The 22,567-nt window shown below is 38.2% G+C and overlaps 2 protein-coding genes across 2 annotated transcripts; both read right to left on the bottom strand.

Annotated features, from left to right (window-relative positions):
- Nucleotides 1–229: 229 nt before the first annotated feature.
- LOC131330658 (protein FAR1-RELATED SEQUENCE 5-like) lies at nt 230–3,664 on the bottom strand. Its single transcript, XM_058364323.1, has 4 exons — nt 3,363–3,664; nt 865–3,052; nt 677–775; nt 230–586 (listed from the first exon to the last, which is right to left on the bottom strand). Exons 1-2 carry the CDS (start codon nt 3,503–3,505, stop codon nt 1,504–1,506), a joined length of 1,692 nt encoding a protein of 563 aa, XP_058220306.1. The 5' UTR covers nt 3,506–3,664; the 3' UTR covers nt 230–586; nt 677–775; nt 865–1,503.
- A 2,154-nt stretch (nt 3,665–5,818) lies between these two features.
- On the bottom strand, nt 5,819–10,588 carry LOC131330657 (isocitrate lyase). Its single transcript, XM_058364322.1, has 4 exons — nt 10,402–10,588; nt 9,701–10,069; nt 6,580–7,813; nt 5,819–6,216 (listed from the first exon to the last, which is right to left on the bottom strand). Exons 1-4 carry the CDS (start codon nt 10,429–10,431, stop codon nt 6,119–6,121), a joined length of 1,731 nt encoding a protein of 576 aa, XP_058220305.1. The 5' UTR covers nt 10,432–10,588; the 3' UTR covers nt 5,819–6,118.
- Nucleotides 10,589–22,567: the final 11,979 nt, after the last annotated feature.

Here is a 22,567-nt window from a genome sequence, read left to right as displayed (position 1 = left end):
CTCTTTAGAATAATATGATTAGAACGACATCGTTTTGAGGGTAAAACTGCTGGACCTCTTCTCATCAAACTGCTGCGTTTTTTTTTCTGCTTTTTTTTCCTTCATGCCAACCACAGGAACCTAGCTACAAAACACAAGCTATAAACAAAAAGAGAAGGCAAGAACGAACAAAAAGATCAAATACCAGGAACTCAAACCTTGAACAACTTAAATCAAAAGCTAAGGAGTACCCATTAATCGGAAATTTGTACTGGAATCCCATGAGAAAAACTGAATCTCCACATTTAGGTTCCCAATCATAAATATAATTCTTCACAATCTGAATCCCATAATCCAGAATTCAAAAGAACACGATCTCATATTCATCGTGTTACCCCAAAAAGCGCGACCACAACTAAAGTTCCAAAATTGAAAAGAACACAATCTAATATTCATCCTCTCACATCTAGAGTCAATAAAGTGAGGGTGATTGTGGATTGATCATAAAATCAATGAACCCTTCATTATGGAAGAATGACTCGGTCTCCATGGCTGTTTGGATTGATCCATCAATGGTAATATGTCCTGCTCGATCAAATTCCATCTCCTACAAAAATATAGCAAAGTGTATAAAGATGTAAAGTTGTAATCGTACAATTGGAACCAAACAATAATTGAAACTAAGTACACTAAAGACCTCTGAAATTTGTGAACTAGAAGATGCTTGAGTTAATAAATGTGCTGTTTGTGGATAATAGGGTGTTCCGTCATCCTTGGAGCCGGATTGTTCAACGCCCTACAAGTTAGTGAAACATTTGTAAGAATATTGTACAAAGTGAAGACAGATTTTTTTTTGATATATATTACAGGAAAGTAATTGTATACCTGACTGAACTGAGGTTGTGGAACACCTTTTGCCCTTTTTTTCAACTTCTCATACCAAGGCTTTAGTCTTCTACCACCCTTCCTTGCACGGTCTGTGAATTTCTTTTTCAAACCCTTTGCATGTTTTAAAGTAGGATCGATCGAATCTATTCCCATGTCAATGTCGGCTCCACTACTTGACGCATCGTGGCCATGTTTGGAAAGAAAGATATTCTCCACTTGCACTCCCAAACTCGTAATAGTATCCTCCACCAACCTATATGCTTCATCATCTTCAGATGACCGAGCCGCTAATGTCACCATTTTAGGACAAAGATGCCTATACCGCGCCGATATTACAAACTTCCGATCAGTCTCCTCCACCATAACTTCTTTTCCCTTAGATGAACAACTCTTTGCATCTAGCCTCCATCGGGGTAATATGTATTTTTCAGGTATTTCCATGACATTCATTAGCAAGAGCACTTTGATTGCATGACCACATAGAATTCCAAAGCTCTCAAATTTTCGACAACTACAACGAACTCCTCCAAAAGTTTTAGCTCCCAATGCATCAAGTTCCACACTAGCTAACACAACATACTCTCTTTCTTGTCCATGCTTTTGAATCACACATCTAATTTCATCTCCCAACACCTTTCATTGTATCACTTTACAACCAAGGGAGATGTCTAACTCTTTGTGGAACAAGTCGAAAATAGGAGGAGTGTACAATTTGGAAACATGAAGTAACATTGGACAACTTGGATACTTTAATCTAACCATCTTTTCTCTAGAGCCGTGTGCTGCTTCTTTTTCATTGTACCGCTTGTCAAAAACAACTTTATCAAGTTGTGTTAAGAATTGATCAAGATGGAGGTTGGACTTTAAGTGTTTCTTCAATTTGGCATTCAAGCTCTCACTAAGTTGAGTGCTTCTCATCCCTGCATTATAAGACAACTTCATGTACACATGTGCCCACTTCCTTCTAAGTTCCCAAGTTTTGTTCATCCACTCATTGTCTTTCAAGTTATAACTTTCAAGCAAAGATTCCCAAGCTTCTTCTAATTCCTTTTCGTCTTCATAGAGAAACATGCACGCATTGAAATCACTACCAAATGTGGATTCTTCCCCATACAAGTAGCCTAAATGCTTCATTGCATTTTGATTAATGTGAAATGTACACAATCCGTGTTTCACATCCGGCATAACTTGAGATATCGCGTTAGCCATTGCTTGATCTTGATCGGTAAAAAATGTGAAAGGCTTCTTCCCCGACATTGCTTCTAAAAATTTTTTGAATAACCACACAAATGATGGGATTGTTTCATCATACATCAATGCAACACCAAAAATCACCGTCATACGAAAATGGTTAAAGCCGGTAAAAATAGCCAACGGTCGAAACTCTTTATTAGTTCTAAAAGTCGTGTCAAAAGACAATGTATCCCCAAAGAGTCCATAATCTCTTATCATCTCATGGTCCGCCCAAAAGATATTGGTTATCATCTCATTTACATCCAATTGCATTCCGTGAAAGAAGTAAGGATTATCAATTGTTTGTTTCTGAAAATATCTCAACAAAGCCCCTGCTTCACCATATTGTAAATCCCTTCCTCTTTTCGCACACAAGTAGCTTTTAATATCCTCTCGCATGAACCCAACGTTTTCCTTCCCTCCTGATTGGGCACTAATGAGATCATGTGACAACTTAAGAGGTAACCCGGTAGCCTCAGCAATTTCAACAGTTATACCTTGTGACTCAGTCAATCCTCTTTGATTCCTCATCATATGGACAGTTTCAGGAATATGTAACAAGTGATTGTGAGTCTCATCAAATCTTTTCACAGTCCATTTCAATGAAGCCCGATCAAGTGATATGTACAAAAATGCTTTGCAATTAATTCTTGTCTCTAGTCTACCTAGTGATGTCGTCTGAGTTCGTTTATCCACTCCTTTTACTCCCTCCTTACTACAAACAAACTTTCTATTAATCATCACACCGTCCGTCTTGCTTTTTGATATGTAGTCTTTTCGAACGCAAAACCCTAGAATCCGTCCGTATTCGCAATAGAATCGATACGCAGCATCTTCTGACTCAAACTCCATACCAATACACGGTGTACATTCGTTTACGAACTCTTCACTATGTTCTATAGACCCCTCAACTCTATCTTCCTCCATTTCAACAATAAACAAGTATGAAAATCTGAAATGTATAAAAAATTCATACAGTCAACATTAACTATATTTTAGATCATCAAAACCAAGAGTATTGCCTGCTAGATGCCAACTTACATGTAAAAACAATCATATGTATTCAAACATGGCTTAACTCCGTAAAAAATAAGGCAGAAATAGTAATCCCAATGTCTAATGCATAATTAAAAATGCAAACCCAGGACCCCAACCGATTTTATTAGTTCATTGCTAAAAGGGGAAATCACACTCGAGACGAGAATAAGGGAAAACATGCGGCATTGGGCTTAGTTGAAGAACCGAATGAACAATACACATACCTTAGTGGTTGTTTCGGCGGCTTGCGGCGGTTCGGCGTCGGTGGATCGTTCAGAAGCAGTAGGAAATGAAGATGAAGAAGCAACCACAGTTGATGAGGGAGAAGGAGGAACTGGAGTCGGTGAGAGAGAATGGGGGAATCCATTGGCGGGAGATGCTAGCAGACGATTAGAGAGAGATTTGGGGGGAAACATTTAGGGAAAAAGATGTGCCAAACAGGGCCCTTACCAGAGACCAGCAGTTTACCCTCAAAACGGCGTCGTTTTGAGGGTGTGGGTAGGGGCTGCTGCCCCCTCCGGGCAGCAGAGCCCCCGCGTCCTTAGATGGAAGGTTTGGTCTTTAAATTTTGTTAGATGAGGAAGTTTATGCATTCTAGTCATATTTTGAGGGGGGGAAACATTTGAGGACTATTCTGGCACTTTCACGGTAAATATATATACGGCTCGAGAATAATAGAGGGTCTAATTTGAAAGGTTTACGTAATTTAAGATGGTCAAGTTTTGTACTTTATGGCATAGATTGAGAAAGTGTGAGGAGTTAAGGAGAATAGGATGTGGTAATAATTAAGCCTAGGAAGAAAACGATAGCTGAACTGCCAATAAATTGGGTTTATTAAAATCACTGGAAAAGATACGGATAACGAAAGAAGTCCCAGATTATCAACAGAATACATCAGCAGTAATTTTCTTAAGACGTAGGCTCCGTTTGTTTTGATGTAAAATATTTTACAATGTAAAATGATGTTGTAAAAAAGAATCTTTCTTCGTGTTATTTTTTGGTGTTTGGTTAATCATTAAAAAATACTTTTCCCAGCAAAAGTTTAAAATTGGTTTAGTCATGAAGGCATCCAAAATTGAAACACAATTGCAACACAGAGGTACAGTCAAACGGCAAATGTGGAAGTTTAGTAGAGGGAAAGAGGGAAACACATGATAGTCACTAGCACAGCCGCACAAGATTGAAGTGGCAAAACAACTTACCATTGCTTTGAAAGTAAATCATTTTCAACCGGATTATGGACAATATTTACACGGTAAAATATTTTCCAACTTTTTGTCCAACCAAATAAGGGAATAAGTAAAATATTTCACACAAAAATATTTTACGTCCAAACAAATGGAGTCGTAGTTCTTCGACATTTTTAAGATGGGTAATTAATTTGAGACATCAAAAGTCAAAATAAAAAAAATGAAAAAGGCGGTGAACAATAGGACAAGAGAGTAGGGTCGTTAAACAAACCAACTTGTTCAAGTTTGGGTTGGTAACATAACAAGCTTTGGGGATATGTTCAAGCTTGATTTGTTTGCTCAAATCAAGCCGATTACGAACTGATTTGGAGTAGCTGATCTTTACAAATATCATAAGTCGAACGAGCCGAATAGTTACTTGTTGAGCTTGATTCAAAACCTTAACTAGCTTCAAAAAAAATGTTCAAGTTTAATTTGTTTATTTAACAAACCAATTTCAAACAAACGATTTTTAACAAGCAAACAAGAACTCAAACTCGAGCGATGTGGTTCGTTTATCTAACCGGGAGTAAATCCTAGTAGTGTCTTCTTACTATAATCTACTACGTTCTTTCACTCCATCGCATCAACAAATTCATAAAAACTTAATTGTAACCTTGTAGGAATCATCCACTCATTCTCAGTCACTGCCCCCTATCCCAACAGTGATTCCCTGTTTCAAATCAAGAATCGTAGTAAAACGATCGACGGCGTACAACAACGAGCTTACATCTCGAGCTCGCAAATTCAACTCCCACCACCAACAAAAAAAAATCCATCCCGAACTCGCAAATTCAACTCCTACCAACAACAAAAAAGCCATTGGGACCATTGATAATTTGTTTGGTCGTTACATTCAGAATCCAAGCACTCAGCTATCAAAAAATATAAATAAGTACTCCCTCCGTCCCAATTTAAGTATCCTTTCCGATTTTGCGTGTCTTTTCAATTGCTTATATCTCTTAATATATATTGCTAAAAATATGCAATATGGATCTTATTTGATACATCTCAATTATTTCTATAAGACAATGATTTTAAAAACATAAAATATAATTTATGTTGAGAGATATAAGTCATTAAAAATGACACGCAAAATCGTAAGGGATACTTAAATTGGGATGGAGGGAGCAACAAAGAGCCGAAGTGAAGAATCCAAGCTTCAACAAGGCATCCATAAGTGGTTGTATTGATATAATAGTACAAAAGGTGAAAAGGTAGGTTGTCAGAAGTTATGTTATAGGTGTGTAGGTGTGTGACTTATTTGTATAAATGACTTAAGCGATGATGCAAGCGAGAAACCCTTTTATGCCTATAAAAGGGAGACTCTCCCCGTTGTAAAAGCAACTAATCAAGTCAGTGTTTCATAATAATATCCTGTGTCAGCCCAATGCACACACATTTCCAACCCTTCAAAGCAGCCAGTCTAGCTAATAAAAACACGCAAAACGAATGAACAAAAGGTTGTTACCAGAGAAAGTAAGACACGATATAGCTTTCACAGTACATATTCCAACCCACGTAACGAAACCGAAAATACAAAGCGTAGAACAACTTTGTTCTTTAATAAAGTTTCAGAGAGCCACAATAGTAACCAACATAGAATGTCTGGGCTTAAAAGCGCCCACAATGACCCGATCACCAATTGGAAATTATTCAAAACGCGATTATTTGTCCTTGCGGTTCTGCAAAACGAAGACACAGGAGATTCCCCCAAGCTCACCGCGAATCACCATTATCGAATCTGTCTCCTACATTCTTGACTTGGCAATCACAGTACTGCCATCATCGCCCATATCCGTAGCTCCTGGCCGAGTCCATGTGTCCTTGAACTGCTCCTCGGTCACTCCTGAACAGAAATCATAACAAAATACTGAGTCTGTCTTGTGCAGTTCTCTAATGTGAGAGCTTATTACAACTGCATTCTTATAGATCATACCAGAGAAACAAGGAAAAAAATAGACCTAGAAAATTCTCATAGAAACGTGTCCAAAATTTTGTGTTAGCAACGAGAACCACAAGCCAAAAAGACGATAAATAACTACCAGCACAGTGTTCCGGACACTGTTGTAAACTTTTCCCGGGCTTGTAACATTACTGAAGATGAACTGTGAAACTGCCACTAAAGTGAATATGCAATGGAATTTATTGTTATTTGCTGCATGGTGTAATAAAGCCTGAGAAATAAGAGAAAGTGAGGATGAAAACTTGCCTTTCCCCATGGCAGCAGTAGAACTAATCCCACCCTGGACAGTCTTAAGAACCCGATCATAGTAATTCGCACCAGACCACTTCTGATGCGCGAGCGTGTCAACTCCATTGCTCCTCTCCTCCCTCTGGATCCTCTCCACATAAGCCAGCATTCCCCTCCTTGCAAAATCCTTAGCGAAAGTATCAACAATGAGCGCATCAGCGTGGAAACCAGCCAGAGTAATGAACTGCCAACAATAACCCAACTTAGCAATCCTAGGAATGAAATCCCTCATCTGTTCATCGCTCATTCCTGAGGCATCCCAGTTGAACGAAGGCGAGAGATTGTAAGCCAACATGATCTCCGGCTGCACCGACTTCACCCCTTCCGCAAACGTGGTGCACTCGATCAAGTCAGGGCTTGCAGTCTCCATCCAGATAATGTCCGCGTGGTTGGCGAATGCCCACCCACGGACAACAGCAGCCATCACGGAGCCTTTGAACCGGTAAAACCCTTCCCTGGTCCTAGGTAAATCCCAGTCCCAGAACAAATTTGGAAGCCCTAGTCTCTCTGCAATTTCCCTTGCCTGTTCATTGGAGACACACTTGTCGAAACTCGAATGGTTCATCCACTCATTCAACCGCCTCCTCTTCTCAATCTCATTAGCATTGGACTCCTTAATTGCGTCTACAACGCAATCCGAAAAGGTCTTCAGTTTTGCCATCGATAGCCAGTTGTCCTCAATGGATTGGAGGTCAGCCCCATTTTTCCCAGCTGTCATTGCTTCAGAAAGCAAAGTAGCTAAGCTCTTTCCTTTGAGATTCCGGTTTGTGCACCCTAAAATGAACTGGTGGTCCCTAGTGTCCACATTGGTCTGAATCAGAGTGGCGGCAACCGCATCTGTTCGAGCTACCAACACCGTCTCCACTCCCATCACATCAAACTGCAGCCTAGCAGCCACAAGCCTGTTGATGTGTTCGCTAACGGCAACTAGGACTTTTCCAGCCATGTGACCACACTTTTTGGTCACCGATGACTGGTCCTCGATGTGGACCCCGGCGGCTCCGCGCTCCACAAATAGCTTGCAGAGCTTGACGGTGGCAGTGGCCCCACCGAATCCAGTGTCCCCATCGGCTATGATGGGTTTCAGGTAGTCAATGTAAGGAGTTCTGGCTCTCTCTTCTCTGCTCATGCTCATCCGAGCCTCTCGTTGTTTCCTGTCATGGTATTGCTGGGCAAAGAAGAGGTGCTCAACCTGTTGGGGATTTGGATATTAAAATTTCAGAGTAATGCAAAAAAGATACTTTAACAAACACAATACCATGAATCTAGTAAAATGCATAAGCAGTAAGAACGATAGAAATCAAATAAAGCAAGGATATAATAGCATATTAGCAGGTAAGATTAATCAGACGCAAAACAGGTCACAATTCACAGCTATATTTGAGCAGGCTCTGGCAGTCAAATACAGCTCCGAAATACAAACCAAAATCTTACGGAGTATCAACATTGCACAACTGGTGATAGACATGGTACCATCTTCCCTTCGTCACAACAGCATAATCGCAGAATCATACAATAGTTAGACAGATCCAGAATCATACAATGAGAGAAAAATCTAGAATTGTATGTTTTGGACACCACAATGCTACAGATCCAGAACAAGTATCCAAAGAAACACTCAATATAAAACCCAGCTTCATTATCTAGGTGCCTCACACCCTTAATTTACAACTGATAATCAGTTTTGGGTACTTTTTCTAGGAACACAGCATACCACATATTGCTATGAACACGTGAGGTGGTTCCATATTTTGGACAATGCATCTTACCATCATGCTTGTTTCAACCTTATCTACCACGGATTCCATACAAACATAGTGAACCATTAACTTCATTAGGCCCATCAAAAAGATGGTTCATGCAAAATATCAGAAATGAGAACACATCCGTAGCAGACTAATCAAATCCCACTAGTCTAAGAAAAAGGAACTCTCAGACTATATATCTCGTTTTCCTTTAATAACCAAGTGTCCAGCCGACTTACATGCATCTTATTTATCCTTGACCCTAAAAGTAATGACCGTGGAAACTTCCCCCGACCATTAGGGGACCCTTAAAGTAACGACCAGGTAAACCTTCAGCAGCTGCCTCAAAGGATTTCATTAGTTGAAAGTTGAATCTAAGAGCTTTGAGGGTAAACTATTACTTGTTGTCATGCTCCCACCCCACCAATCATTTCGGTTTAGAACTCTAGATACCTTCAATTACTCCACCCATATGAGATTGATTCTAGTCATGTGTATGATCCATAGTTGTCAGAATCGTATGAATAGGCTGCCTGAATCGGAAATAGCTGCGAATCATAAGTGAATCGGTGAATTGAATCGGTGAATCGTTCGATTCACTTAAAATTTCCAAAATTCATTTTTAATCTTGTTTTGCTTCTTTTGTTATTTGAAAATGGTTCAAACTATTTTTTTTAAGGTCTTTAGTATTGTTATGTCATCTTTTGTCTATGTTATATGGATAGATAATAAGAAAATTAAGAAGAATTATTACAAGAGTGAATCGAAAATGAGGAAGATAAAGAGAATATAATCACCTTATAGACCTGCTAAGGGTTTATTTTGTACTTATAACTCTTTTGTACAAAAAGAACCAAAAGTAGGATTTACAAATCATCATCTCTTGGTAGTTGCAATAGATGCAGCTTACCTAATACTCCATGTTATTATCAAATCATCATTTAGAAGAAGGTTTTTATTGATTTAGGCCTAAATCTTTCTTTTGTTGTATATATTGTTGTTACCCTAATCAATAAATAAGCATAGGTTTCTATGCATTATAGAAGTCGTGACTAAATCGGAGCGATTCACGATTTGAAAAATGACCATTTCAATTCTCGATTTGACAACTATGGTATGATCAACCTAAACATAACCTTTGATTAATTAAACCTAATCTTTCTATAAACAATACGCTCAAATCATATTTTTTTACATTAAAAAGTGCCACATTTTGATGTAACGTGTAGAACGTGCTCGACTGAACGATTGACAAATGGGGCACATTGGTAACTGGTCACAAATACATCCGATATATGATCACGAAATGTGGTCACCAAAGTACTACCATATACCTTGTTTGGAACGGTATCGTAAGGGTAATCAGCGAGGTCGGGTCCAGGCTCATTGGTGCTGGTGTGGGTAGACGAGCACTGCCACCCGGAGACGTAAATGGAGTCCAAGTGCTTGGCCATCATGGTGACTTGGACTGGGTCTAGGGCTCCAAACGTCCTCGAAGCGGTGCTGTTGGCTTGGTGGGTCTTGAGGGTCCTCCACAGCTTCTTGGCCAGCTCGTTGGAGCCGTAGCTCTGACGGAGGTTTCCACGGAGAGAGACGACGTCTCGGGCGGAGTAAGGGCGGCGCGTGAGCTTGAACCGCTCCGAGTTCCACCATGCTTGCACCTCTGCTACTTCTGCTTCGAACCTCCCTTCTTCCTCCAGGACCTGTTTACAAAGAAGTACGATCAAAACCCATCCGTCAGTCGATAGGAAAATAGAGGCAGGGTGGGTTTGGATTAAAAAAAGTAGTGAGTGACTTTTAAAAAGGCTAAACCTGATCAGTCTGTGTGATCAGAACCCTATTCGGAAGGGAAAACTGAGAAGCTAGCTAGAGGGAACAGGAAACATCACAAAACTTGAGATTTAGAGGCCCTTTTTGTGACTCAAAACACCCATCACCGAACGGTGTTTTTCGATATTTCAAGAGAGAAAACAAAGAACGACAACTACTATAGGATTTAGAAGAGGGGAAAGAAACTAACTACTGAAAATCTTACCATTGAAGGAACTGAAAAAGATGCAGCCATGGCAAGAACTCTTTGTTTTCTGTTTTTTTTTTTGTTTTGTTTTGTAGAAAGCTACAAGAAGGATATGTCTTTGTATAAGTTCATGCAGTTGGAGGTGCCAAGTACCCCTTTTATATTTATAACACATGGAAGGGAAGGGGTCTCCTCCATACTTGTGATAAAATAAAAGTTTCTGCCACCCCTCCATTTGCATGGATAAGAAGAAGGAAGAAAGACAACAAAACCCAAGGAAATTTCTACCCCATTTCTGACCCTAGCTAGCTATTTCATTTAATGTTTATCTCTTTTTATTGGTTTTATCACTATTGATCACTTTCTTGATAAATGAGATCATCAGTTGGCTAAATCAATGCCTCTCTCTCTCTCTCTCTGGCACATCGCTTACGAGCGGTTCTCCTACTTGTCTTCTTCAGTGACCTCACCATTTTCATTGCTATTCACATAACTGCTTCCGTTTTTCTGTTACACAAGTACTTTATTAGTAGTTTTTTTTTTTAAATAAGGGGCATTTTAGTAAGTTCACTCCAATAGAGACAAAAAAAGAAAAGAAAAAAGAGTGTAGGTGGAGAAATGGGGAGTGTGGATATCAATTTTCTTTTTTAAACTGCCCAGGAGCATCTCCAACTGAGCAACGTCAAATTGGACAAAAGATGTCAAGGGAAAGGATCAACATTCGAAACAACTCCAATCAAAATGTAAAATACTTACGTTACATTTTGATAAAATAAATTTGGTATGTGAAAGAGTAAAATATTACTATCGTTTTTTATTATTTTGTGATGTGTAAGACAGACAATCTTGTCTAAAATTTGACAAAATAAAAAGTAAAATTTGACAAAATAAAAAGTACTATAACAAAAGATTTAATATATATGATGAGGATTTTGTAGAGGTCTCTGGGATGACCGAAGGATTTTTTTTTTTCTTTTCTCTTTTAATCAAGACGGAGAATATAATTAAGGTCGTAAGATTTCATGAAAGAATCCAAATCTCAATACAAGGGGTCTGGATCGGAGTATTTATAAATCAGTGAAGGTGGTGCTTTAGGAATTGCTGAACCAGATAAGAATTTTTTTTGCGTTCGGCATTTTTAGATTACACTATTCAACACAAAGTATAAATAATTGGAAAAATTACTTTGAAAATCTGACATAATTCGAAAAGGGGATTTATCATTATACTATAGAAATTGTAGTTCAATAAAATAGGTTATGAAAGGTACATAGGCTGCCACGCTTACAAAAGCACCTTTGGTCTTCTATCGGTCCAATCATAAGAGCCGATTGAAGAGGTCCCGCAATGTAATACTCCATCCTCCGCGCAAAAAAATCTGGTGCACCCGTGGATTCAGTTTTCATCGAATAGTTTTGGATTTGTCCGTGGATTAATATATATTAGCTAGTGGTATGGAAGCGCAAAAAAATCCGGTGAACCCATAGATTCAGTTTTGACCGAATAGTTTTGGATTTGTCCGTGAATTTATTTATATATATATACATACACACATAAACTCTAGCCAGTGGTATGGCTGCGCAACAAAATCTGGTGAACCCGTGGATTCAATATTGACCGAATAGTTTTGGATTTGTCTGTGGATATATATACACACACATGACACATCGATTCGAAAATTACAAAATCGTGAGATATGAATTGGAATTTTTTTTTTCTCCAAACCATGGATAAATCAAACTGGACTATGAAATATTTAAAAATATATATAATATAGATGCTCTATATAGTAAATAATAATAATTTTACCCATTTTTATAATTCTTTTTAACTATTTTATAATTTTACCTACGGGATATGAATGCTTTGTTATTGTACTAGATTCTTGTGATCACTAAATAAATGATGTTCGAGACAGAGATTTGCTTTTGCTAAATGAAGTTGAGACACAGATTTGCTTGCTTGCTGCTATTTTTTATCTCTCCTTTTTATTTGCTGTAATAATGTAAGATTTGTGTTAGTGTCAGGGATTTGGACGCCTGGCTTCTTCGAGGTCGTTTTCTCGGGCTGTTGTTCGGCGACCACGTATCGGTTTAGTCACGCTACGTAGAATCGACGGTGGTATGTTTTACTCGTTCTCTCTGTCTATCTCTTTCCCCTCTGTTTTTTTTTAACCCCAAACCCTCGTTACTACAGAACATAGCCGGCCGTTCGCCCCTTTTCCTGTGTTTCTTCGTCCCTTAGCCTCCTGTTCTTGCTTCCAGTCTGAGTAACTATTGGGTTCTCCTGGATTTTGCCTAACGGCATGGCAGCTGAGCGGTGGTGGAAGGCGGCGGCGTTATGGTCTCCCGCCGTGTCCGTCCCTTGGGCTTTCACGGTTCTAGCTTAACGGCAATGGGTGCTTCCGCGGCAGTGGTGTCTGGTGGCCGGTGTGTTTCTCCATGGGTTGCTGATTGGTGGCGTGCTGGGGTGGAGGAGTATTCCGACAGTTTAGTGGTGGTTCTGTCAAGACCTGGTGGTGCGGCGGGTGGTCGTGATGTGGTTATGCTTTAGGGTTTAGTTTTGGGCTTCTGGATTGGGCTTTGTTGTATATTCGGGCTTTAGGCCATCAGATTGGGCTTAATTGTAATATTTGGGCTTTTTGGCCTTTGGGGTTTTCTTGAGCTTCATTGTTTGATTTTGGCATTTTAGGCCTTAGGCTTTCGGGCTTGTCCAGTGGATTGGGCTTTTGCCCTTGGCTGTATTTGTCCAACCTTTGGTTGGGCTCCCCTTTCCCTTTCTTGTTGTACCTTTGACAAGATTCCTAATAAAAAATTTCGCCGATCAAAAAAAATAATGTAAGATTTGGTTTTATTGGAGTCTGAAAAATCAAATAGCCAAGTTTGGTTGATATAATTCGTGGATAAAACTGGGACAGATCCATGACTTGAGGATTGGAACCGAACCATGAGACTTTTGGTCCAAACATGGATTGTATTTTCTAAAAATCGTGACTCATGAATTAGAATTGGATTCATAAGAATCCACTCCAATCTGGACTGTGCACAGCCCTAACTAGCCGTTGATCCAACTTTTTTTTTTCTTATCCATCAAAAATTCATTAGATATAGCGATATGGCTACAAAGAAAATTCATTGTTATATATAGCAACGGAGGAAAGAGCCAAATCCTATATCACCCAACCAGGCTTAGTTGAAGGGTCGCGAAGGGGCTTAGTTGAGGAAAGTATTTTTTTTTTTTTTTTTTTGTTCTTTATATGTCTCTCGAGTGAAAAAAAAAAAAAAGAAAAAGAAAGATACACATTACAGTCTCATTTAACGGTCTAAGCCATTGATTTTGTAGGCGTCTATGTGCCTGTCAGTGATGCCAAAAATCGGGATGATCGGACATCGATCAAGGCCTGATCGAATCACAGTTCTATTAAAGGAAATGAATGATCATAGTTTGACTGCACATTACTCTTTTGGCAAATATGATTCGTTCAAAAAAATGTATTTTTCTATCTACTTGGGTTCTTAAACAGACACTTACCACATTCAGCTATGCAAAATGAACGACTCATATCATCAAATGTGGGGGAGGATTCGGAAATCGTGCACTACAGGGGTTGTGATGCATCATTCTAGCGTCCAAAAGTGTTTGTAATGGTCCGGATTTAAAACAAACATTTGATTTTTAAACAAACATTTATAGGGAAGAGTTGATTGCTGAGATAGACGATTGGCGTGATACACTACAACTCCATAGGCAGTCCGCCATACAGGATCCCCGGATCCGTAGAGGAGGAGAGTGTGAACAAGTTCGGTACTCCGGTGTATAGGGTCTGGTTTCTAACAGTGCTGACGAAACAAACTGCTTTGAAAGTCTCTTACGTTTGAACAAACGGATAAGTAGGGATCAGAACTCCACCTAAAATGACTACTCCATTCCGCAAGCTTTTTATCCAATTCATGAGAAGGGAAAAAGAAAAGAAAAAGCTGAAATAACACACTTTTTGACAATTAATTGAACAGTTGCATTAGAATTTCGAGCAGAATTAATCCACCTCACTGTTCTACAACCAAGATCATTTCATCATTTATGGTTTCTTATGTGACGTAATATTAATTAAAGATTGTCCCATTGAACTATCCGAACCGTTATACTTTGTACATTTTGATTTGATTACATTTACTAGCTAAATCAGGTTGATCGGGAATCGGTCATAGTTTAGTCGAAATGCATATTCGAAATAAGAGAAATAGACAATCGAATATGCTTTGTTTAGATGAATATCGCGATATTATTCGTCACCTTGGTTTTTTCCCCTACCGTTTTTTGATTGAAAAAATGAATGACTTGAACCATTGAATAATATCTTGATGTACTTCATTTTACGTCCAATGAAGGAACTACTGAAAAATAGGTGAGATTTAGGATCAATGAGACGTGAGGTTTTTTTTTTTTTTTAATCAACAACAAATTTCATTACATTTCAAAAGCCCGAAGGCAAGGATTACATCGCAAATTCAGTAGTGAAACAAAACTCTCAAAGTCTAAGACACGAGCGACCGTACAATAGCACTTAGGCTAACCGACGTGAGGGTGGGTTACAGATGGCTATAGTACAGGAGCAAAGTCCGGGAGAATATAAATTGCATGTTAGTAGAACGGTTACTTGCTTGGACTATTGCGCATGAATCGTGCTGCCTTCAAGCTGGTTATAGCCGAGCCCTCAACAACTATTCCCAAGCCCTTTCATCTAGGCCTGTGTGTGTTCAAATCTTTGAATCTGTAGAGCCTTTTGAGTTGGGGGAAAAAAAATGTAAACATACCCTTGACTTTATGGAGGATTTTGTACAGGAAAAAAATGATGTAAGAATTAACTCCATTTTATTATCTTGACCTATTTCTCTTCGCATAGAGAAAATCTTATTCACGGCGACGCTCAATCTCGACCGTTTAAAAATATTTTGGACGATCCAAATTAAAAATAATCTATCAACGGTAATAGATTGTATTTAATTTGGATCGTCCAAAACTTCTCTCTTTCATTTCACATAATGACAAAGTCGGTCCTACACGACTTTTTCGGGGACATAAACAAAGATTAAAAGTGATGCTCCAAAGTAGGAGGCCGGGCCCCTGACATTTGTAAATTTTCGGAAACTTTTAAGAGAATTCATAGAACAGCATTGCAACTAGCTATGACTGGAAATTTGATACAAAGAAGTTGTAAAAATTATGTGCAAAGAAATTCCAAGGGGTTGGCAAAATGGGCATGACAAAACAATAAGTGTTTGACTACAAGATAGCATGTTCGAATCTTACGGAGGCCAATCATCCCAAACCTTGGGAACACTAAGAGTAATGTGCCCCGGTCGTTACCTTCAGGGCCTTGGAATTAGTCGAGATGCACGCAAGCTGGCCCGGACATCCAGTTATAAAAAAATTATGTGCAAATTAAGAATACTTGTAGGAATCAGCAGCCTTATTGAAGAGAGACACGAATGCAAAGACAGAGGAAAGTGTCGTGTAGCGGAGGACTGGGTATGGGAAGGCATGCATGCAGAACAGAACGTCAGGGAAATCGTGAATATATGGAGATAAAGATGGGCTGTTGCAATTATCGTTGGACAGGATCATGATCCAGTTTTACAAGATAGAGACTTGTTTTTTGGACTCGATCGGACTCGGACGCTGCCGCTTGTCTCCCATTCTTGGAGATTGATTTCATCAGCAAATTACCTAGCTCTAAGAATAGAAACGTGCACTTTATTTCATCGTCTTGGTCCAATTAAGCCAGGACAATTCGGATGAGCTACGTATGCAATACGAATACTAATTGCACGCGAATAAAAATCGAACCTCGATGTAATGAAAGATTTCACGAGGCTCTTGATTGCTAGCTAGTTAACTTCCCAATCAAAAGCCTCGACATTTTGTTTTTTAGTATAAAATTTTAAACTTGGAAGTATTTCATTTTCTAAAATTTCATGTGCCAATCGATGGAAGTCAAAGCCGGTTTTCTTATGTATATGTTCTTCTCAGCATGTCACGAGCTGGAGCTGAATGGTTTGGAGTATCGTCAGCCTCGAATGGAACAATAAAGTGGAATTTGGAGACGTAATTAAGGAGAGATCTATCATGCATCGCATTTTTTTTTATAAATAGATGTTCAAGTCAACTTGCGCACACCACGATTAATTCCATTCACAGAGACAGAGCCAATTAAGGCCTGAGGGGTCAGTGCCCCCAGAAAATTATCACCTGCTCCTTCTTTTTATACATCTATCCAAAAGATTTTAGAGAATTGGAAGTTTTGGGGGGATTGGGTTTATTGTTTATTGTGTTGTCATGAGTTTTTAAATAAATCAATGCACCCCATCGAGAATTTCGTTTCACCGATGCAAATATCAAATTGCTACTTTTTGTGGCATGTTTGAACCCATCTAACACATTTTCTAGCTTTTCTAAGAAAAATTTGATTTGCATATCAACTCGATACATTTATTGTCATGCAATCTGCTATTTACTAAAAATTTCTCATGATTAAAAACTCATTGGGGTTGATTGTAAAAAAAATTAGCAACGAATATTTAGACTTTTGTGTTTATGTTTTGAAGCTTTTGAATACATTATGCTACAAGCTATTGTGTCTAATAGAGAATATATTTAAATTTTTGTGCTCAGTATCTCTTCGTTATATTTTATTGTGAATTTTCTTAGTTTGTTGTGAAAAAGTGTCCCTCTGAACAAGATTCCTGACTCCTTCACTGATTCCGAGGTCCCAAAGGTAACGGCCGAGTATAACCCCTAGTATATAATTTCGCCCGGAAAATGCTACAAAAATGATCTATCCAGGACTAGGCCGGAATTATTATATATTGAAGACAAAAAAGATAACCCCACAATTAGCGCACATCATGTTAACTTCGTGGTATCGGTTATGTAACAAATTAACTGCACATACATTTTGGACTGTTACGTACTCCATCCGTCTCATTATTACATTATTATAAGTCACACAATTTTTTTATAGAGAATAATTTGATAGAGAATAAAGTAATTTTGAATTTAATTTTTTTAACAAATTGAAAATATTAACCAGTTCTTCAAACAAATATAAAATTGGAAATTGAAAAATAGTTATTTCCATTCAAAAAATTGGTTCTATTCCCTTCGTCTCAAAATATTTATCCGGTCCGCAAGATGAGGAGTAAGAAATAATGCATTTCTTTCAAGAAAAAATTTAAATTTTTTTTATAAATTTAAAGAACTCAACGATATCTAGTGAATTGTTGAAAAAAAATTAGAGTTTTTTTTTTTTGCAAAAAATGTATTATTTTTATGTTCTCGTTTGCTGACCGGACAAATATTATGAATCGGAGGGAGTATATTTTATAATTAACCTGAAATTTTGAGAGACAGATGGTACATGGAAAATGAAAAAATTCTAGTATATTGGATTGAGGAACGGTGGGAAAGCAATATCAGGATTCAGAACAAATCAAGAGTCACCCAGAAGAGACTGGTGTATTGTTGTTATTGGGATCTGCCAAATTTGTATGGGAGCCGACTCCTCCATTCGAGAAATTTTTGGGTGCCTAGCACGTTGCGGTATTCATTGGCGATTCCAGCCATCTAAATATATTTTAAACGGTCCAAATTTATTTCCTTTCTCTCTTTTCATCTGACCACTGTCTTTTCTTTTTTTCTCTCTCTAAAATTCAAATAGTCTAAAATACGTCTGCACAGCTAGAATCGCGACCGGATACCACGTGTGTGGTACCTGTCCGGCACCCAAAAACTTCTCCATTCATTCATTTAAGTCATGTGAGAGAGATGAACAGTCATCCATTTCGCCTGGTGAGCACTTCAAGGCAAGAAGTTTCTATCAAAATGCAGCTCTGCCCTATCTATCCCTTCCCCATATTTGATCAGAAAAAGCATATCCCTTCCCCATAAGTTTTTGTTTTTTCCTGAAATTAAATGTTGACAGTTTGGATTGAAATCTTAAAGCCTTATTTTATTGTGGAAAAATAATTTTTTAGTTGTAAGCTATGTTAATTTTGATTATTTAATACGTCTTGAGAAGAGACTTTTAATGACTACATACTTCACTCTTTTCGATACCTCTATTGTATGTTTTTTGAGAAATCGTGTTATTTTTAGGTAAAGAAATATCGTGCTATTTTTTTATTTTTTTCTTCCTATAGATATCTATACAAATAATAAGCTAGAGTTGTATGGAGAATTCTAGAATGTCATGAAGATAAAGAGAAAGAAAAGATATTTGGGTAAGAGGATTCTAGAAGGAGAATGTGAACCATTAGATAAAAATAATCCTAGCCATTCATTGAAGAGTGGATGGCCATATAAAAGAAGGATGAGATCATTTGGAGATTGCTCACATGTGAAACCACACTAGGAGTGCACCAAGGCACATCGGAGCACCTCGGTGAATGCTCATGGGAGCACATTTAGAGATATGATATGAGAATTAAGTTGCAAGTGTCAAGAGTTAGAGGTGCCTAGAATGGTGTGAGTGAGATTACTCATTGGGAGGGAGTAGTCCATTGTATGTGAACGAGAAACATGTACAAAACATTTGTAATCAATAAAAGATGTATTCTTTCGTGGCATTTCGCTGCCTCCATACTCAATAAAATCTTTTGTACATTAACAATGGAGTGAACCTGTTTGAACAGGTTTACAATGGCCTCAAATGATTAAAATTCTGAGAGGGATTGCATCAGGCCTCGACTACATTCACAAGAGTGCTACACCTGCAATTATACACTCAAACTTGAAGTGTCATGGAATCTAGTGAGGTTTATCAAGAGAGCCGAGAGGGAAGGGATCGAAACCACTTGGAGTGTGGAGTAAACAAAGGGCCTGGGATATTATCAGAACCAGAGTAAAAATCTGATCACTAACTCAATAAATAAAAGATGCTTAAACATTGTAATAATTGTTCATTCTGCACTTTATCAAGATTTCATGAGACGCTAGATTGAGGTATTTTCTTCGCAAGAAGGAAGTGTTGGCGAACTAACGTTGGAAAGTCATGGGAAAGGATTTTTGGAGAGTGCTTAACTCCGTAATCTCGCCTTCAAATATAAGGTTAAACCGAAAAAGTCATTTGCCTTAGATGCAAGGTTCGAGATACCCCAAGCATAGGGCTAGGTCGTCGATAGCATAATAACCGGAAAGTTTGGGATTGTACCACAGGGAATCTAATACAGCTAGTTTGAATTGTAGGTTTTATATGGAGGATTTCGGCATTTAAGACGGCCAACTTGGTTTTGCTTTAATCGGTGGAAGTAATAATAGAAAAGACTAGAAACGAGTTTTATAAACTAGAGGCAAGTTTAGGAATCTTCTATCCCTTGACAAAGGCCGTAACCGGTTCTCAATTATAACTCAAACGAGAGACACGACCGTGTGTTCACACCCGGAAGATTTAACTTTAACGACTATGTTTATCGAAAGATGTGATTAAACGAAGGCGAACCAACTTGTTTGACAAATTAATCGAACACATAGGAGGTCACGAGCCCTCAGTGAGCCGCTTGCCAAGATCGCTTGACTAAGCACCTTACCAAGGAGTTAACACCCCTTGTTTAGACCAAAAATGCAAGTTAAGCCCTATTCCGAAAATCATGCTTTTAAGCCCGAAGGTTTGAGAACTAAATAACCACCTAAGTTCTCGGGAAAGAACACCCCAAGACTTAGCCAAACGACTATTCACACATAGCTAAAGTACAAAAGATAGCATAAAAATGAGACTTGACTTTTAACCAATGAAATCGAAAATAAACTTGATATTAATAAGGATCCAAGTCGTAGCTTCAACTTTAATAAACGAGAATTGAACAAACAAGAAGTACTTACTTGAGTTCTATGAAAATTACACTTGCAAAGCTTAGAAAGACATTAATGGAGAAAAAACCTAGAAGTGTAATGTGCTAGCTACCAAAGGGATGAGAGAGAGGAACCTTTTATACAAAGTGGTTCTCTCTCTCCTCCAAAATATCGTAAAATATCCAAAAAGTGGGAAGTTGCCACTTATGGAAAGTTAAAAGCTAACAAAAAGTAAGTTGGTAAGCCTCCCGTATTGATACTCCATAGCCGTATCGATACTGAGCTGGATTTGCTCTGAAACCCAGGATTCCTCGTAGATGACCCGTATCGACATGCAAGAAACTGTATCGATACACTGAGAGATGGATTTCCTTCTGTTTTGAAACCGTATCGATACTCCATTGCCCTTATCGATACATACTGCTTCCTGCCAGATCAAGTCCCTCGTGCCCCAATCTGACACCTGACGGCTGTATTCTTCAAGGCCTCGCGTACTCGCTTACCCTCAAGAGTTGTTCAAAACATCAAAACTAACCCTCTTATTTGAGTATCACCTGAAATGCTCAACGGAAAATCTTACGCGCAAAATCACTAAAAACGACAGATAAACATAAGATAAACGACATAAAACAAGACTAGGCGCACCAAATATCTACAATATTGAGTGCTCATCAAATAGCAACAAATCACTTGAGCGGGGCATTCAAGCACACCTTCTCCTACTGTTCTATTGTATGGCGTTGCACAGTGGTGAGATGTTTACTCAAGCTGGTTTCAATCTCATTTCTTGTGCAGTTTAAGCCTTTGATGATCTTCTCGGAGCTATTGACGGTGGTGAGATATTCCTTACGACAAGTTCCTAGTGACATTTTGTGGTTAATTGTATTAAAGCTTCTTAGTTAATTTCAATTCTACTGTTAGGGTATGCTTTTCTTTTGTTTTGGCTAGGTATATTTGAATTGATGTTGTCTCTGCGCATTGGCTCTTCTTATACTAAAATCTTATGGATTATGTTGTTATCTGGTGCGCAATTGTTGGTTTATCTGCTCAGGTGATTGCTCATACTATGTGGAAGGAGATGCGCAAATTGTGATCAACATGTTACAGGGGAAGAGTCAGATAAAAGCTTCTTTGGATGTCATTATTAGAGACACTTTGTCTTTTGTTAGTCGTTTTAATTCTTGATCTTTTAATTTTGTTCCTCGTAATTGCAATAGGGTGGCTAATGTTTTAGCCAAATATGCCGTATTTCTAGAGAACCCTATAACTTGGCTACGGGATTACCCAAGTTGGGTTCTTAGGAAAGCCTCTCTTGATGTTTCTTTGATGCAGTAATAAAGGTAACCTATTATCGATTGGAAAAAAAAAAAAAAAAGAATGTGCAATTTAGTACTAGACTACTAATTGGTGGATGCTTGAATGGGTAATTTAACACTAATTCGGCAGGTCATTATTTTTTTTAAAGCAGAAAGCTTTTTTGGGGCACTTTTAAGTGCCACGATGCCCAACCTGTCAAGGCATTTGCAATCGCCTTGTCAATACGCTATGGGGCCACTTATAAATGCATCAATAGTTGTTAACCGTGGTTAAGTTGGATATGCCCAAAATCCTACTGCAGCTCCATGAACTGCCTCAATACATGGATTATGCGGCACTTTATAAGTGCCTCCTTAAACGCTTTTTGCGATGTGCCAAAGTACCCCGTAGATCTTTCGTTGCACCGATACATGCAGCACCCCGTTGTACTAGCCTATTAACTAAACTGCCCCATTAGGAACCATGTTGAGGCATTTTTTACTTCCCTAATAGGGTATTTTTGTTGTAGTGCCCTTTTTCTTATCTTTCATGATGTGGTGCAAAATCAGCTATACTTTCATTGTATGATGTGCTCATGGCTGTGCATGTGGTGTTGTAACAGCATTTGCTTACTCTTTCTTACACCAAGAGTTTTTTTGGTCATCATGTGTAGTTAATTGTTGATTGCATCAATTTCTTTTTTGAATTATTGGTTTGTCTCGATGAGAGAAAACTAAAAAGTATAAAATTTTGATCAAAATCTTTAGAAAGATCAGTAAAGACAAAAAAAAATCCAAAAATAATAATTTTTTGGATTTTTTTTTCTTTATTCAAAAATATTTTAATTTTATCGATAATTTTAGACTCTTTAGATTCTTCTCATCGATTTATACAAACTAACAATCAGAAAAATATAAAGCATAGAATTTCGATTACTTCTACTTCATTTGATCCAGAAAAAAAAAAAGGATTAAAAACAAACTTATGTTCCAAAAAAAGTTTTGAGAGCTTCATTGTGAGAATTGAATTTTGGAAGAAAATA

Source organism: Rhododendron vialii, chromosome 6a, assembly GCF_030253575.1.
Source record: "Rhododendron vialii isolate Sample 1 chromosome 6a, ASM3025357v1".
Classification (NCBI taxonomy): domain Eukaryota; kingdom Viridiplantae; phylum Streptophyta; class Magnoliopsida; order Ericales; family Ericaceae; genus Rhododendron; species Rhododendron vialii.
The sequence above is the reverse complement of the archived record's forward strand: the minus strand, read 5'-3'. Positions and strand labels throughout refer to the sequence as shown.